The 19474-nt window shown below is 41.6% G+C and overlaps 1 protein-coding gene across 1 annotated transcript; it reads right to left on the minus strand.

Moving 5' to 3' along the window:
- Positions 1–2831: 2831 nt before the first annotated feature.
- On the minus strand, positions 2832–16596 carry CPOX (coproporphyrinogen oxidase). The gene is made up of 7 exons (XM_010353730.2): positions 15837–16596; positions 13924–14067; positions 13542–13652; positions 11605–11746; positions 8684–8902; positions 4691–4795; positions 2832–4157 (listed from the first exon to the last, which is right to left on the minus strand). Exons 1-7 carry the CDS (start codon positions 16390–16392, stop codon positions 4070–4072), a joined length of 1365 nt encoding a protein of 454 aa, XP_010352032.1. The 5' UTR covers positions 16393–16596; the 3' UTR covers positions 2832–4069.
- Between the last annotated feature and the right edge of the window lie 2878 nt (positions 16597–19474).

The following is a 19474-nucleotide window of genomic DNA, read 5'->3' on the forward strand; positions in this document are numbered from 1 at the left end:
TCTCAACCATCTCATAAGAAAACACATCCATGACAGAGTCAGTGTTGCAACTCTAAATGACTGCAAAGTCAATTTACTTTCCTAAGTGGCTGTATTTGCATCAACCCATTGAAACCATGATGGGTTAGATTAGGACAAATTTTATGTTCAAACACATTTTGAAATATGAAGGGATTAACAGTAAAAGGATTATTGAAAATACTGATTGAATGAGCTTAACATCTAGAATACAGCTGGCTACACTGACTGGAAGAGGAAATGCAGTTCAACTAACTTGCTCTGCTGGTATATGTATATGTTAGTGAATATCCAGTATAAAACCACTTGTAGGCCGGGCATGGTGGCTCATCCCTGTAATCCCAGCACTTTGGGAGGCCGAGGCAGGTGGATCACCTGAGATCAGGATTTCAAGACCAGCCTGGCCAACGTGATGAAACCTTGTCTCTACTTTAAAGAAAATACAAAAATTAGCCGGGTGTGCTGGCACATGCCTGTAATCCCAGCTGCTTGGGAGGCTGAGGCAAGAGAATCACTTGAACCCAGGAGGTGGAGGTTGCAGTGAGTCAGGATCGCACCATTGCACTCCAGCCTGGTCGACGAGAGTGAAACTCTATCTCAAAAAAAAAAAAAAACAAACAACAACAAAAAAAAACACTTGTAGAAACAGGTCTGTGAGTACATTAGTCTGTTTTCATATTGCTATAAAGAACTGCCTGAGACTGAATAATTTATAAAGAGGTTTAATTGACTCATAGTTCAGCATGGCTGGGAGGGTCTCAGGAAACTTACAATCATGGCAGATGGCAAAAGAGAAGCAAGGCACCTTCTTCACAAGGCGGCAGGAAGGAGAAGTGCCGAGCAAAGGAGGGAAGAGCCCCTTACAAAACTATCAGATCCTGTGAGAACTTACTCACTACCACGAGAACAGCACAGGGGTGATTTACCCCCATGATTCAATTACCTCCACCTGGTCTCTCCCTTGACACCTGGGGATTTTGGGGATTACAATTCAAGGTAAGATTTGGGTGGGGACACAAACCCTAACCATATCAGTGAGGTTTTATGTTGTACAACTTATGACTTGATTTCAGGTAACAAAACAAGGGAATTTAGTCAAGCCATTTACAAAGGTCTAAGCGTCACTAACTTAAATGTGGTAATTTAGGTTTATTATGAAATTGGATTGTTATGTATGCTTCTTTGGGAAGAAAGATGAAATTTTAAAATGTGGGATTTCAAATATATAACTTATACTTGTGGCAGGGATAATACAATACATTCTTGAAAACAATTTCTAAATGAGCTTTTAGAGATACTGGGAACTTCTGTTTTCACAGACTAGGAATAAGACAGTTATACAGACAGTTAAACAACACTAAGCTTGATACTACAATATATTGCAAAACAGTCTTGGAAAACAAAGCTTAACAGATCATTCATTAGGTAGCAAGTACTACAAATAAGGAAAGACCCACCTTCAATATTTTGTAATAAGTGGGATGTGGATTGAACGACTGTAAATAGAATATGTTGAGAGCAATACTAAAAGTAAAGTGTGCTGAAAGGATAGAAGAGATTGACTCCAAGGAAGGTTTCTTGAAGAAGATTTCAATTGGGCATGGAAGGATGAACAGGCGCGTAAGACACTCCAAGCAGAGATAGCAGCAGCCTGAGAAAAGGCCAGAGGGGGTATAATTTGGGGGAAGTTCAGAAAAGCGGTGAGTGACCAAATGCACAGAGCATATGGTCTGAGACTGAAATGCACAGAGAAATGTAGAAGATAAGGCTGAAACATGAGGTAGGGGTTAAATGGTGGATTGCTTGAAAGTATTAGCTTTATTAAAGTATTATTCACATATACAATAAAATTCCATGATTTTAAGTTCAGTGAATTTTGATAAATGTATAAACAGTCTAGTAACCATCACCACAATCAAGATGTAAAACATTTAAATCACCTCAAAATACTTTTGTTCCCTTTCACAAATCTGCATCCCCTGGCCCCGACATCCATTGATCTGCTTTCTGTCATTAAAGCTTTGCTTTTTCTAGGTTTTCTTATAATGTAGTCATATAGTAACTACTTCTATGTGTGGCTTTCACTTGGCATAATGCTTCTGATGTTCATCCATGTTACTGTCATTAGCAACAGCTATTCCTTTTCATTGCTTGGTATTTTAATATATGCATATATCACAAGTTGTTTATCTGCTCATCTGCTGTTAGCCATTTGGGCTGTTTCTAATTTTCAACTATTGAATAAAGCTGCTACGAAAATTGAGCACAAAACTTGTATTTTTCTTGAGTAAAATACCTAGGAGTCAGGAACTCTGGCATTAGTATAGTTGAGCCTTGAACACAGGTTTGAACTGCACAGTTTTGCTTCTTCGCAGATTTTCTTCCACCTCTGCCACCCTTTAGAGAGTAAGACCTACTCTTCCTCTTACTCCTCCCACTAAGCCTACCCAACATGAAGTCAATGAGGATGAAGACCTTTACGATCATTCACTTCCACCTAATGAATAGCAAATATATCTTCTTTCTTATGATTTCCTTAATAACATTTTCATTTCTTTAGCTTGTAAGAAGAGCATATAATACATATAACATAAAACATGTGTGAATTGACTATGTTATTGGTCAGGCTACCAGTCAACAGTAGGCTAACAGTGATTAACTTTTGGGAGAGTCAAAAGTTATACAAAGATTTGAAACTGCATGCAGTAAGGAGGAGTTGGGGCCCCTCCCCCTATGTTGTTCAAGAATCAACTGTACTAAGAAATATTTGCATTTTCCTATATTATCCTGGCAACAAAAAATATAAATATTTCTTAGTCTTATTTCATAATAAAATTTATTAGATGTGTTTTAAGACAGTTGAAGAATTCATACATTTTCCAGCCCTAAAAAGGCCACACACAATCACATATATTCAACGTGTTCCAAGATAATGGTATGTATGAGATGCTGTTCCTTATAAACTTTATTATGAAGCAAATAAAACAATACATTCATATTATTATATGAACAAAGAAGTCACACATTAAGAATCCTGTTGCGATTTTCTCTTAAGAGCAAAGAGCTGCAGAACCTCTAATATAAAAAAGAGGACATTTTCAATGTGTCCATTTTGCTAAGAAATGTGTGTATGAAATGCCTCCAAGTTTCTCCTACTATATATATTCGCTTTAAAGAAGGAAATTATTTCTCATTTCATTTTTCAAATGAGAAACACTGCCTAAATTCATGACATCCCTAGGATTATTCTTAGTCTCAACTTCCACATAGAGATGTCTGAAATAGAAAACTTTAAGTATCAGCATTCAGGGATATAAGCTTTCACATTCAAAAGGGCAGAGAATCCCAACATTAACAAACAATGGTTCCACAAAAGTCAAAATTACAACTTACACATCTCTTAATAGTAATGTCACTTTAGAGTTTACAAACTACAGAAATAACTGAATTGTAACACATGCAGAGATTAAGAATATTTCAAGTGCTTCTAAATACCTATTATAAAAATATATATCTACTTGACACTATTATGTTCTCTGGAGAAAGATATATAAAGATTACAGCAGAGACTTCAGTACTGACAAAGTAAAATTTTTACCTTCAAGTTGCATTCTAAAATTACTCTGAAGTCTCAACTTCACTGAATTAATGAAAACAAAATGTATTCCATGACAGATTTTTGTGGCAGAAATGAAAACTTTAAAAAACACATGAAACAAAAACAAGATGAGAAATTTCCTGATACATATAATACTATTTACATTCCCTTATCTCAATACTTGGAAACTCAATGTCCTATTTTGTAAACTAGTCATATAAAATGACACTACAAGTATAAATGAGGTGTAATCAATTGACTCTGACAATCTGCCATCTCACCATTCATCACTGACAGCATCCAAAACATGTGACCATCTGCCCACGAGGTGGGGTGCAGAGTGGAAAAGACTAAGGCACAGGTAACTGCCACACAGTGGCAAAGTGCCAGCCAGTGGCATGGAGAGCACACATCCTGTGCCCTCCAAACCCCCGCATGGCCACTCTGCCTGCATCAACACACCCAGTCCCTTGGATGGCGTAGAACTTCCAGAATTTCAGCTTCTTTGGAATTCTCTGAGGGTGAATGCATGTACTCCCATCTACGCGTGTCCAAAACAAAAGCAAAAAACATCATAAAAAATAATGACACATATACCTCTTTACTTAAGTGAAAAATAAAATCTAAGAATTAAAAAAAAAAAAAGCCTTATACTTCTTTGTCTCTACTGTGCCTGATGCGCTTTGTACCAACTTGACCTTTAAAAAAACTATTTGCCAAAAAAATAGTTTCCTAATAACTCTTGGGTATGCTTTGGCTAATATTACTATCCCAGAGCCAAAATACACCTTTAACATAAACCAGGGTTTCATAAAGTATAGAACCTCAGGTGATCCATGGGCAAACTCTCTTTAGCTTAATACTTATGCATACCTCTTTCCAGAAAAACAAATAGGCCACCATGACTCAGCCTGTGTTCTCTCTGCCTCTAGTCTCTCCTTGCCCTCACAGAGCTGTGGCATTCACCATGTCACCACTGCTAGGTATGACATCTGCGGTGTTAACTTTCGTATTTTGTGGGTGTTTGGGAATTGGGAGTGTAGGGATAACTACTAAAATGAGTTATCTCCTTACCGGGCAGTTAGAGGTAAAGACATCAAGATACTTTCAATTCTGGATCCTGGAGTGAAGAGGCCAAACTTTGTACCCCGATCATACAGCAGATTAAATTCTACATACCTGCCATAAATACATCAAAATAACATTAAGGGCCAGCTCAATAAAATCTTAAGACTAACCCATAACAAATATTCAAAAAGGGGTGGGTTTTCCCCCCAGTTCCCATCAGTTGGAACTGGCACAGAGGATCACCACCCTACAGCCCATTGAGAGCTCTCCATCTGGACAGGCAGAAAGAAAAGGTTATTCTACCCACTGAACAATAGAATACAGATTCTGACCCAACATAGAGCAGTCACAATACAAGGTTATGTTTTCCCATAAGTAAACAGAATTGACACAAAGCTGGGAAGTTTAAAGCACAACAAGTAAGAAAAAAAAATGCATCCCTTCTCAAGATAACCCAGCTCCTTCTGGCCTTCCTCATAATCTGGAATGCTTCGGAGTCAAAGATTTCATTTCACTGTCTGTAACTCATGAGTACTACTACCAAGATGGTGTAAAACTTCTGTATCTGAAAGGCCAACTACAGCTAACAATAATCTATTATTAACAGACTATGATGTTCTGTATATTTCTCTTTCTTAAAGTAGTTAATTTCATTAATAAGCAGTCATATAATTCAGTCTCTCTGCAGATTAATAGCAATCATAATAAAAGGTAGTGTTGAGTTGCAGTGTTTTCATTTTTTTTTTTTTTTTTAAATACCCTTAGCATCAACTAAAACTTGGTTCAGTATATTAACTGCCCTAGTCAGATCTGGACTCCATCCAGTTTAAAAGCCTGTGTCTGCCTTTAACATAGGATGTAAAAAGGTCTCCCTCTCTGATTTCAAAAGGATAATTTCTACTACTCAAAAGAATTTAGACTGATTCACAATCTGAAAAGTTCAATAAACAGTGCCCCTTTCAGATCATTTATCTAATTCAGAAACTACTCCCTTGGTCTAAACTTCTCTCACATATTCTTATTTACCTATTGGTTACTGTCTTGATGCCCATCTCTAGTAAAATATTCTCTAGGTTCCCACAATAATTTTTTTTTTTTTTTTGAGACGGAGTCTCGCTCTGTTGCCCAGGCTGGAGTGCAGTGGCGTGGTCTCGGCTCACTGCAAGCTCCGCCTCCCGGGTTTACGCCATTCTCCTGCCTCAGCCTCCCGAGTAGCTGGGACTACAGGCGCCCGCCACCTCGCCTGGCTAATTTTTTGTATTTTTAGTAGAGACGGGGTTTCACCATGTTAGCCAGGATGGTCTCGATCTCCTGACCTCGTGATCCGCCCGTCTCGGCCTCCCAAAGTGCTGGGATTACAGGCTTGAGCCACCGCGCCCGGCCCCACAATACTTTAATTTTTTAAAAGCATCTTTTGTATGTGGAACTTGTCAAAAGCCCTGCAAAGGTGTAAAGAATTTTATCTATGCTCCCTTTCTAACTCTCACCATTTATCATTGACTTTTATGTACAAAGAACTATTTAATACCTTCTTGTGTCTGTTTCAAAAAATAATTTAAGTGAATCTTCTGAATCCTTTTCTAAGACCATGGAAAATAATTCTATCTTTTGGCTACCTTTTTCACCTGATATTACGTTTCTGAAACATCTCAGGGATGGGTATGGTTCTCCAGTGTATACTGATGTATTTGAAGACCTACAGCAGAGACCCTTGTAAAGAGTCCTAAATGAATTTTCTGTCAGATCCTTTCCTCTACTGAGTGAATGATGCCCCTTTCTTTACATTGGCCTCTCTACCTCCCACCAAGCTGCACTTAGATCTGATCTTTCTTTTAAAAAAAAAAAATTTTTTTTAATAAAAAATGTCCATCTCCTTTTCCTGGTATAGATCTGATATTCTATATATTCCTCTTTCTTAAAGTAGTTAATTGCATTAATAAGTAGTCATATAATTTGGTCTCCCTGCAGATTAATAGCAATCATAATAAAAGGTAGTGTTGAGTTGCAGCATTTTCTTTCTTTTTTTTTTTTTTTATAATTTCTCATCCTTTTCATACATCTGTCCTCTCTGGGGTGCCCATAAGTTAGGGACTTTAACCAATCCCTTCAATTTAACTAATGCCTAAATTTTATCCTGTTTCCCTTTCCCAAAATACAACGAACAAATAAGTTAAAGGTCTTTAATTTCTGTTTTCCTATGAAAAGGATAACTGTTAGACTGACGTTCAAGGTCTGGGGGAGGATAGTAGTAACCGAGGGCAAGACACTGGATGAGACTGCCAAATAAGAGACTGTAAAGTCAAAAGGGAACGAGACTGACTGCTGAAAAGGAGACCCGTGTTTGGAGGGGGTGAAAACAGGGGAAAGTGGGTAACAGTAAGTGAAAAGGATAGATAACAGGTCATGACTGCAGTATTAGAAACCAAAGACAATGTTGATAGCCCCAGAGAAGAGCTGGAGTTATCCCAGTCCCCAGAGTTTATTGCCATCTTAAGGCCCAGAGATAAGGGAGGCAGAAAGAAGCTGTCTTTGAAGAACAGTCACACACCATACCATAGAAAATTAATCTAACACCCCACAGTTCTGCCTATCTCATGACACCAGACATGCAATGGTACACACACAATGACTTTCAGAATGATCTGCCATCAAACAACGTATAAAAAACAAAACAAACCATTACTCCTGTCTGTGAAGTTTTAAAGGATTCACCTAACTAGTATTGACAAAATCTGCCAGCTTTGCCTATGAAATCTTGTGCAAAACTAGAATACTTTACTTTGCACAGAGTTCTAAATTGTCCTCTTAGGTATGTCATCCCCACTAAACTATGAGACTCTTTATGTCAGGTCCATGTTATGGCCACCTGGTAGCCAAGACAGTGCCTCATCACAGGGGCCGCAAAATAAATATCAAGTGAAAGAAGGAAAGAGTGGTAAAAGTATATTCAAGAAATTATGGAAATGAACAAAAAAACATATTCCAAAATAGATGCATTCTTTAAGAAATTTCTAAAAATTTACTCTCATGTTTTTCAAGTTAGTAAATGGGAACCAGATAGCACAGGCAGTCATAAGAAAGGATATACGCAAATGTTTATCTTTAGACTTGAAACATTATTTAAGTTGACCTCTTTAAGGCAAAAGCTTTACCTCCTTAGTACCCAAAGCTGCTTTTGCCTAACACAGAATTAACATCAATGAGAAAATCCATTTTATAGCCATGTTTCAGTAGTATACAGGCATTTAAGGTGGCAATGAGAAACTGATCGGGGCCAGCAGGCTGTGTAACTTGGAGTGGATTTACAAGTAGACCGTGGCTGGAGATAGTCTCAGAATGGACACCCCACTGAGCTCACTAGGCTCACTGCACAGAGCAGGGTGGTTAAGGTGAGTATCATGGTAAGAAGCACAAACCTGCTTCAACTGCTTAACCTTATGCACTACACAGGCTACAAGTTTTGAAGTCATTTTGACCCAGTTCCACATCTGAGATCTTATAGTTACCAGCTATGCCTCTTGGGCAACAGATTTAACTTTCTGAAAAAAGATGATTACACCTATCTTACCATCAGATACAAAATGCCTAATGGAGAGGCCGGCAGAAATTTCTGAAATTATTTCCATTAAAATAACTTCCGTGAAATCTTTAAGATGAATGAAAAAAGGTGTGATTCCAAATTTACAAAGCTGCAAAGACATTAAATCTTGACATAAGGCTGGAGGGTATTACTAGAAGACTAAGAGAAATCAGCAGAATTAAATTCAGCAAGCACTTACTACATGCCTACTATGAGTCTCTAACGTATAGATGAATTAAACTTTGCTATAATTATAATACTTTACACAATGTCTTTTAATTCATTTAATATCCATCTAGCTTTGAAAAGAAATTAACACAACTATTACAAGTATCCGACAACACAACACCTGCTATTATTAAGAGCTGCTCCACCTCCCCCAGTTACGCCATGAAAGAATTCATTCTCCAGTCACTTACCGTCCTCTTCTGAGCTGCTGCCACAGCTTCTCCTCGGGCGTGAATGAGTCATCACAGTGCTTTTTCACAAGGGGAATATAAGAAGGAACTACAGCCTTGGCACAGCTCTGTACAAAGCGAAACACCTCCTCCTTGGACGGAGAGTCAAGATCATCAAAAAAGATACCACCAATGCCCCGCCGCTCTCCACGATGGGCTATAAAGAAGTAATCATCACACCTGGAAAACACAGCAGCGCCAAACCAGGGATCAAATGGAAAAAAAGAGATGTGAAAATCAATGTGAGACTTTCAGGTTCCAGCACTATCCTCAACTAACGTCAGGATAGTGTCCTTATTTGCTGTCCAACAATGAAAATGAAATGAGGATTTTAGAAAGATTTTTTGCAGATATCACCAAGGTAGAAAATGCTTATCTTTTTGTTTTCTTCTTCTTTTTTGAGACAGAGTCTCGCTCTGTCGCCCAGGCTTGAGTGCAGTGGCACGATCTTGGCTCACCACAAGCTCTGCCTCCTGGGTTTACGCCATGCTTCTGCCTCAGCCTCCCAAGTTGCTGGGACTATAGGCGCCCGCCACCACGCCTGGCTAATTGTTTGTATTTTTAGTACAGATGGAGTTTCACTGTGTCAGCCAGGATGGTTTCGATCTCCTGACCTCGTGATCCACCCAACTCGGCCTCCCAAAGTGCTGGAGTGAGCCACGGCACCCGCAGAAAATGCTTATCCTCTTATTTTCAAAGCAACCAGGCAATTTCACACAAGTGTATGTAAACGATGTGAAACTCTAAGAACTTTAGTGAAAAGAGAAACAGTCCAATATTGATACTGTATTTCTTGGAACAAGCTGCTGCCTTCAGAAGCACTGATGCTTTTGTAGGAGGCAGGAGGACAGGAATCTTCCACTAACAATGACACCAACCATGGTGCAAATCCAAGCTCTCTTGAGTGAGTTCTTGATTCACCAAAGGAAGGTACTATACACAATCAGGTCTCTTTCAGCAATAAAATTTGATGGTTCTATAGCATGAACAACAAAGGGAAAAGCTGGTGGAAAAAAAAGATCAGAGAATATTTTTTATTCTTTCATATGTCATATCAGACATATGAAAGCTTACCCTGTGAGGCAGCACATAAAACTATTAATCTGTTCTTGAGTCTTTTCCCCTCTATGGCTGCTAGAATAGGTTTCCTAAGAAGCCATTTCCTAACTGTTAAACTCGTAAAGTAGTTTATATCCTAAAAGTAGTTCTTTTGATAATCTCTGCATAAGGGTCCTTAAATAGAAAAACATGTTCAAACAAAAACTAAAAGCTATTTAAAAGGTCACCTTAAATACAGCTTCAATTGCTTAAACAACAACAACAACAAAACAACAGATGCAAATCCCTAGAACTGACACATCGGTAGAATTCACCTCAATCGTGACTTGTTGGCCTTCTTTATATGCACATTTTATTAACACAGTCTAAAAAAGTATATCCTGAGCAAGATTGTAAAGTCAGTGTTTAACCCAAATCATACCATTTCAAAGTCTCTCTTCAAAACATTATAAAATTAAGTAATCTACTTACTTCTTAGTTGGTGTTCCTTTGCTTATAACAGAATTGCTGAAACTGCGTAATTTATAAGTAAAAGGAACTTATTTCTTAAGTTATGGAAGCTGAGAAGTCCAAGTTTGAGGGCTTCATCTAGTGTGAGCGTTCTTGCTGGTGGGGTCTCTGCAGAGTCCTGAGGCAGCACACATCACATGGTCGGGGGCTGAACGTGCTAGCTCAGGTCTCTTCTTATGAAGCCACCAGTCCTGCTCCCGTGAATTTAATCCATTAATGCATGAATGGATTAATCCATCCATCAGGGCTCTGCCCAATCACCTCTTAAGGGGCCCAGCTCTTAATACCGCCAGATTGGGGGTTAAATTTCGACATCAGTTTTGGAGGAGACAAATATTCAAACCCAAGCACTTATACTAAAAACTTCTTTTTAACTAGCTAGCATCCTAGATATTTTATTACCTAACACTGCTTAAAGTCATCTCAGTAATAGCTAGAAAAAAGAACCAAAAGAGAACTGTCTATTAGTCCTCCTGGAAGGATGCTAAGTTCTGAGAGAGGAAAAAACAAATAAAACAACCAGTATCTGCATGCATCCATGGCTGTATACTTTTCAGTAGTAATGTTAAATCAAGAGGGGAATATTCAAATGTTTCACTTTTCTGACGATTTTAAAGCTGAACTCCACACTCTTGCATAAATGACATTAACATTCTACAACTATTAGCTCTAAAAACAAAGCAAAAAGACAAAAAATTCTTTCTGTTCTTCGTTTTTCAAGAATGTCAATGAGCTCTAAGCAAAATTGAGTCCTTTACTCATATTCCAAACAATTTGTGCCAAGATTCCATTTGATGATAACAAATATTCTGGGTCTTCTCCCAACCTTTGTTTGTTTTCTTATTTTATCATTAGAATTTCTTTAACAAATTCTCCAATTCTTCTTTCTCCTTGGCCAAAATCTCTGGTATGTGGGCATCTCCCTCTAGTGGTTCTCCAACCCTTCCCATGCCCTTACACATTCCCAAGTCAACATCAGGAACAATAATTCTCATCTGGAATGAGAATTTAACAACCCACTCTAAATTAAAAAGCCTCTCATTCTCAAGCATAGATCACCTTATAGTTTATAGTCTATCATTCTAAATCATTTGGAATAAAAAGATGTTACTACTCAATTTATATTATAATATTCCTAACTAAATAATTTAACACAACCACTTAAAACTAGTATTCTAATTCTTCTGATGAGTTAAGTAAGAAAAATAGTTCCATTTTCATAAGCAGAAGAGGGTATTTAGTGACATAATAGTTGCCTTCAGAAGGAATAGAATGTAATTTTGGGGTCATGAAAGTTCAGTAACTTTACCTACCATTTTTTAAATTTGGGGTAGAGCTCTGGACCATGCTGGTCACAAGCCTCCTTTAGAGTTCTGTGAAAATGGACAGCGTCTTCTTGGTTCAAGTATGTTGGAGTGAGGTCACATCCACCACCAAACCACCACTGCTTGTTGCCTACCAAATCAAGACATGGGATTCTAATGCGGACTTTCGAGATTCAGCATTACTGGCTATATTAGAAAACTTAATTAAGCAGCTTAATTTATTCAGCATAAAATGGATGACAATAAAAAAAAAAAATTTTAACTGATTTTAGCTCTGAAGACCAGTAAGGCCTAGGCAGAAAAAGAGAGGTAAAAGCGGCCAGGTGCGGTGGCTCATGCCTGTAATCCTAGCACTTTGGGAGGCCGAGGCGGGCAGATCGCCCGAGGTCAGGAGTTCGAAACCAGCCTGGCCAATATGGTGAAACCTCGCTGCTACTAAAAATACGAAAAATAGCCAGGCGTGGTGGCCACCTATAATCCCAGCTACTCAGGAGGCTGAGGCAGGAGAATCGCTTGAACCCAGGAGATGGAGATTGCAGTAAGCTGAGATTGCGCCACTGCACTCCAGCCTGGGAGACAAGAGTAAGACTCCATCTCAAAAAAACAAAACGGAACAAAACAACAACAAAAAATTAGAAATAAAGTAAAAAGTAAGAAAGTGGAACTTGCAAGGAATGATATGCAGGGCAGTGAGTGATAAAACAGTACACTGGTGGATCAGGAAGTGGATTGCAACTCTGGCCGTAGAGGAGAATCACATGAGGAGCTTAAAATAGCTAGAACACAAAAAAGAAAAAACAAAAACAAACCCACATCTCTGACCCAGGAATCTGTAGTTTATAAAAACTTCCCAGTAGATTCTGACACTCCTTGTATTAAGAACCACTACCACCCCTCCCCTTTCCTAGAAAGAGTAAAAACACTTGCTGAGGTAACTTACCACTTGAGAGTAACTGTTTCATATGTTCACGGGTGTATGAGTTGTCAATACCAGTCAGCAACTTTAAACATAAAAGGTTGAACCAAACTGAATGGCTTCAAAATGAAAAGTTAAAGCAGTGACTTTAAATGCCATCACCTACAGAGACCCAGTAGGAATGGCGTGGCACTGCACAGGTATGCTGACATGTGGTATCAGGTAAGAGACAGGCTGGAACTACATGCACAGGAGGCATCATCAACTGCATCCCATTTTAGACCCACTGCTAATGCCCTGGTGACTAGCAAAGCTATGCATATGTAAAATATTTTCCAAAAGCAAGTTCTCAATTTCAACTTAACCTCGTACATAAGGTGTTCCTTCAGATGTAATGAATTTATGTTTGCAAAAAACCCTGGGTGCACACTGAAGTTCAGGTTCATTAAATCATTCCTTCTATGCTGGAGGAAATATGGGAAGATATGGGAAGGTTAGAGTCAGTCAATACCGTTCTTTTTTTTTTTTTTTTTTTTTAAATGAGATGGAGTCTCGCTCTGTCACCCAGGCTGCAGTGTAGTGCAGTGGAGCAATCTCCGCTCACCGCAACCTGTCTCCCAGGTTGAAGTGATTCTTCCACCTCAGCCGCCCGAGTAGCTGGGACTACAGGTGCGTGCCACCACACCCAACTAAGTTTTTGTATTTTTAGTAGAGAGGGGGTTTCACCACGTTGGTCAGGCTGGTCTCGAACTCCTGACCTCAAGCGATCCACCCGCCTCAGCCTCCCAAAGTGTTGGGATTACAGGCATGAGCCACCATGCCTGGCCCCATTCTTACTTGTCATGTCTTGGGCAGAATCTATTGCACTTGCCAAGAAATTGCCTTTATATGCCTCCTGAAAGACCTACTTAAGACTATTCTTTCTCACTTTTAGATGTTATGCTCTCTTATCTGTTTCAAAGTGCACATTTTGCACAATAGTACTTTCCATAGCTCCTGAGACCCTTACCATCAGCTTCTTCTACTTCAAAGTATCTGTAGTTGAAATGGATAGTAGGAGCATGAGGATTCTTGGGGTGGATAACAGAGCTCACGCCCATAGCACAAAATGGCAATTTACCTGGAAAGTAAAATGTGAGTAGTGAGCTATATTCAGTTACCTTGAATGGCTTGATACAATTTAACTCTAATATGATTTCTAAGTCAATTTTCAAAAGTTGCTTTTTACATTGTCTCTTAAAAACATAATTTAAAAAGAGTAGCATTGTCAACATGCAGCATATGAACCTAAATGGCTTTTTTCAGAAGCAGTATTTATTTTATAAATAAAACTTGTGGGCAAAATAAGGTTTGCAGGGACTATTAAAGACTGTCCAGACTGTCTGATTTACCATCTTTAGTCTTCAGAACTTTTCCTCTGCTTCTCATTTGCTTTGCAGCTTCCTCTGAAAGATTTCCATGAACAACAGAAATGCTCACCCCAGCCTTTTCGAAAACACACCCATCTTGAAGTACACAGCTGATGCCACCACCTCCTGTGTATAGAAATGTAAAAAAGGAGGGAATGTAAGAGTATGTGCAAAACTGAAAGCAACCCTTGCATGAAGATGGTTATCTTCCTGTTTCCCAAATCTTTTACATCAGTGTATTTATCATTTTATGTACAATACAATTAGATAATTAGCTTAGCTTTATAACACACACTCTTAATATTGGGCAAATACTGGACCTTCTCATATAACTAAACTGAATATTTCTTCAACATTCTCCTGCCATCATCTAAAATAAATCACTGGAATATTCTCCCTTCAGATTCTACTGTTCAGAATGGCATCTATCACTTATGATATATGAGAGAAAGCTAAGGTCAAAAATAGGAATGGGTAGACTTGAAGGGTGTTCTATTATCACTGAATTTAAGAGATCAATATTGTTTCAAAAATTTCTTTCTCAGTGTGCTGTTTGCCTTTTAATTTTATTTACAGGCAATGAAGAAACAGGAGATATTCCAACTCTGAAGGGATTCAGAACCTTAAAGTGAGACGCACATTAGTAGTCACGTGTATGAGCCTTACAACTAGTTTTTTTAGGGTACTAGAGTCACTGTAAGGACAATGTTTCATCAAAGTTCATGTTTGGCTTGTTTTATTTCTAAGAACATTTAGAGCTGGATGGGACATAAGATGATCCAGTACAACCTTCATATATTTCAAATGAGAAAACTGAGGACCAGAGGGGCAAAATATCTTATCCAAGGCCAAACTGCTGACAAGTGGCTGCAACAATTTGTCTAAATGCTCCCTATGCTTCAGACAATATTCTAAGCACTTCACATATATTCCATCCATATATATGGGTAGTATGAGGATTAAATGAGATGAAATATATATATATTTCACAGATGGGAAAACAGCCATAAAAGAAGTAACTTCTGAGGGTCACACAGCTAGTCTAGTACTGGAGGTTGTGTCCTAGTTCAGTGGTCTTTGCTTGAAAACATTACAAGATGGAAAACTAGACTGAACTTCATTTAATATAGATGTAGCAATATCACAGTTCAAAATCTGCCGGTGAGAGGCTGCTGTTGTATTTCCAGCTAGGAAAAGTCAGGAATCCTTCAAGTTTCCACTCAAGATGTGGGGTTTCACTGTATGGGCAACAACATGGTCATGAATGTATGCCTCTATGACAACTGGGTTCTGATGCTCAGGTATTTTGATATTAGAAGGGAATACTTTCCTAGCAGGAAATCTGATGCGTGCATTTGGTAGTGCTACTGAGAAACCAATCAAATATATCTTGCGCAACAGTAAAAAGAAGTGGGAAGATTCTGACACAATGACATCCTGGCTGGAGGAGTTTAGCCGACACTTAGCGCGCAGGAGATGAGTTCTTTCCATCTCCTAAAGAGGAAAAAGGGCAAATTCACCCAGAGAAGGAGACAAAATGTGTTCCATAATCTATTGGAATTTATGTTCAATAACGAACTCTGGACATCTAAGCTTGTTAGTTACAAATACCCCTTAAAAGTTCTAAAAAAAAAAAAAAAATGCTGCTATGGAATTGCAAAGATTTTGAAATGCAGTACCACAGTGACAGCTGATCTGGGTCCACACCTGCAAGCAGAGGGCTGGTGACCCTTTCGTGTCCATCTTTTTCTCTGCGGCCTCTAACCAAGCGGCCTCTGTGGGTACCCCCTAATTACCCCATCTCATAGTGTGAACTATTATATTTTCTGTCTGCAATCTGGAACCTGACCCTTTTTCCCCCATCTCCACCTCCCGCCAAGGGCCGGCCTCCTTACCTTCCTTCCTCACCCACCGGTCCACAGAAAAGCTGGCGCCCCCGTCTACCTGTGCCAGAGCCTGACACACCTGGGCCTGGGTCTCCAGGATCAACAGCTCCATCTTGGTCTTCATGTCGCCCGGCCTCCTTCGCAGCTCGCCCAGGTCGGTCACAGGCGGGGCCATGAAGCTGCTGCAGCGGCGGGCCAGCTCATCCTCCTCCTCCGGCCTCCCCAGCGAAGGGGCCCGCGTCCCCGAGCTCTTAGGCAACATCTCCGCCCGCTGCACATGCCCAAGGGCAGCGGCGGCCAGCCCCACCAACCCCGCCAGCGACGCGGCCAGCCCTGTCCCCAGCCAGGGGCCGCCTCTCGCCGTCGGGCCGTGCCCCAGCCCGCGGCTCTGCTCCGTGCCAGCCGGGCCAGGGGGCCGGCAGATGCGTCTGGCACCGCTGAGGTGGGACCAGGCTCGCAACCCTCCGCCGCCGCCGCACTGGGGCCAGGCGCGGAGCCTTCCACAGCCGCTCCGCGCCACGCGCCAGCAGGGGCCGACGCTCAGCCTGCCCAGCTGCGAGGCCATGCTCCCGCACTGTCACCTGGGGCAGTGCCTGCGTCCAGAGCCGGCCTTTGAGCCGACCCACCCCGACCGCCGGAGTACTGAGCCGGCGAGCCGCACAGGAGGAAAGAAGCTTTCGGGAAGAGCCACTGCAGCGTCGGGCTCTGGCGGCGGGGGCGGGAAGTGGGGCGTGCTGGGAGCTGTAGTCCGGATCCTATCGCCGCCTGCAGCGTCCCAGCGCGGGGCGGGAGATAAGAATCCGACGCGCCCAGAAGGGCTGGTCCGAAGGGAAGAGAGCGGGGCGGGGACCGTGCTGTAGAAGCTACGGGAGAGATAAGAGAGGCTCTCTTGTCACGTACAACTTCGGGTCGGCTGTTTACTCAGTCAAGGAGAGAAGATAGAGTCGGGCTGGGAGGCTGAGGGCGGACTGGGGCGGAAATGTGGCAGAGATCTCAGTCCCGCTTACATTTTCAAACAGGGTTTGCAGAATACAGAGCCTGGCTCAGGATCTATAGACTATAGACCCTCCCATCGCCCTGGGTCCTGGTCCTCTAGAGTTTTCAGAGGGGATGGGCAGGCTGGGAAACTCCTTGCTTAAGAATGATTTTCTAACGAGAGTGGGAGAAGCTAGTAATGGACTCGGAAGAGAATCTAGAAGACTTTCTGTGATGGAGTCCACATCACAGTTCTGTCCTTAAGATATCCCCAGGCCGGGGCCGGGCGCAGTGGCTCACGCCTGTAATCCTAGCACTTTGGAAGGCCCAGGCGGGTGGATCAGATGAGGTCAGGAGTTCGAGACCAGCCTGGCCAACATGGTGAAACCCTGCCTCTACTAAAAAAAAAAAAAAAAAAAAAAAAAAAAAAAAAAAAAAAAAAAAAAAATAGCCGAGTGTGAGGGCGTGCACCTGTAGTCTCAGCTACTTGGGAGGCTGAGGCAGGAGAATCGCTTGAACCCTGGAGGCAGAGGTTGCAGTAAGCCGAGATCGCGCCACTGCACTCCAGCCTGGGTGACAGAGCGAAACTCTGTCTCAAAAAAAAAAAAAAAAGATTTCCCCAGGCCTTGCTTCTATAGTGCCTACTTGATTATTTTAGAAAAAGGAAAAGCAACGTGACCGTTTTGGTTAACCAGTAGAAAATTCCTGTGTTTTGGTGATTAACAAATAATTTTAAAAATAGTTATTCTACTACTGTGGGGTGCTCCCAAATATTGCTCACGTTTGATACTTACAACAACCGCTATAAACTAGGCAGGGCAAATATCCACACTTCCTCCCACTCTGTCTCCCTTCCCCTACCCTTTAAAGACATGAGGAAAGAAGCTAACACATTTGACAGGCAAGTCTTTGTCTCCCTTGTAATCATACCAGAACTCCATGGTTCCTGGACGTAAAAGTGTGAGAACTATTGTCATGGGCTAATTTGTCCCATAAGTCTCCAGGATGGTTTTAATTTCTAGTAATAGATAATAATTTCAGCCACTGGTAGCTGTTCCCACAAGTGTTTTCTTAGTGGCAGGATGCACTGATGGAACTTCAATGGCTTTTGAGTCAGAACAATTGGCATCTTATCCACACACAACTGCACCTGGCAGCTCTCGCACTGGGACATGATGTTAGCAAGGTGGGTGTGCTTGCCCAAGCCTCACCACTGAGAATCAGTGAAAAGTAAAGGCTTGGTTTTCAAGCGCGCCCAAGATGGTCAAATAGGAACAGCTTCAGCCTCCAGCTCCCAGCATGAGTGACACAGAAGATGGGTGATTTCTGCATTTTCAACTGAGGTACCGGGTTCATCTCACTGGGGCATGTCTGACAGTTGGCGCTGGTCTGTGGGTGCAGTCCGACCAGCTAGAGCTGAAGCAGGGCGAGGCATCGCCTCACCAGGGAAGCTCAAGGGGGAGGGGAATTCCTTTTCCTAGCCAAAGGAAATTGAGACACACATTACCTGCAAAATTGGATAACTCCCACCCCAATACTGCGCTTTACCAAGGGTCTTAGCAAATGGCACACCAGGAGATTATATCCCACACCTGGCCCAGAGGGTCCCACACGCAGGGAGCCTCCCTCATTGCTAGCACCGCAGTCTGAGATCTAACTGCAAGGCGGCAGCGAGGCTGGGAGAGGGGCGGCCACCATTGCTGAGGCTTAAGTAGGTAAACAAAGCCCCCAGGAAGCTCAAATTGGGTGGAGCTCACAGCAGCTCAAGGAGGCCAGCCTGCCTCTGTAGACTCCTCCTCTGGGGAAAGGGCATAGCTAAACAAAAAGCAGCAGAAACCTCGGGAGAGGTAAATGCCCCTGTCTGACAACTTTGAAGAGAGCAGTGGATCTCCCAGCACGGAGTTTGAGATCTGAGAATGGACAGACTGCCTGCTCAAGTGGGTCCCTGGCCGCTGAGTAGCCTAACTGGGAGACATCCCCCACTAGGTGCAGACTGACACCTCACACTTCACATGGCCGGGTACACCCCTGAGACGAAGCTTCCAGAGCAAGAATCAGACAGCAACACTCGCTGTCCAGCAATATTCTATCTTCTGCAGCCTCCACTGCTGATACCCAGGCAAACAGGGTCTGGAGTGGACCTCAAGCAAACTCCAACAGACCTACAGCTGAGGGTCCTGACTGTTAGAAGGAAAACTAACAAACAGAAAGGACACCCACAACAAAACCCCATCAGTACGTCACCATCATCAAAGACCGAAGGCAGATAAAACCACAAAGACGAGGAAAAAGCAGTGCAGAAAACCTGGACATTCAAAAAATAAGAGTGCATCTCCCCCTCCAAAGGAAGGCAGCTCATCGCCAGCAACGGATCAAGGACAGAGAATGACTTTGAAGAGCTGAGAGAAGAAGGCTTCAGTAGATACGAACTTCTCAGAGCTAAAGGAGGAACTATGTAACCAGTGCAAAGAAACTAAAAACCTTGAAAAAAGAATGGATGAATGGATAACTAGAATAATCAATGCAGAGAAGACCTTAAAAGAACTGATAGAGATGAAAACCATGGCCGGGCGCGGTGGCTCAAGCCTGTAATCCCAGCACTTTGGGAGGCCGAGACGGGCGGATCATGAGGTCAGGAGATCAAGACCATCCTGGCTAATACGGTGAAACCC

This window comes from Rhinopithecus roxellana, chromosome 1, assembly GCF_007565055.1.
Source record: "Rhinopithecus roxellana isolate Shanxi Qingling chromosome 1, ASM756505v1, whole genome shotgun sequence".
Classification (NCBI taxonomy): domain Eukaryota; kingdom Metazoa; phylum Chordata; class Mammalia; order Primates; family Cercopithecidae; genus Rhinopithecus; species Rhinopithecus roxellana.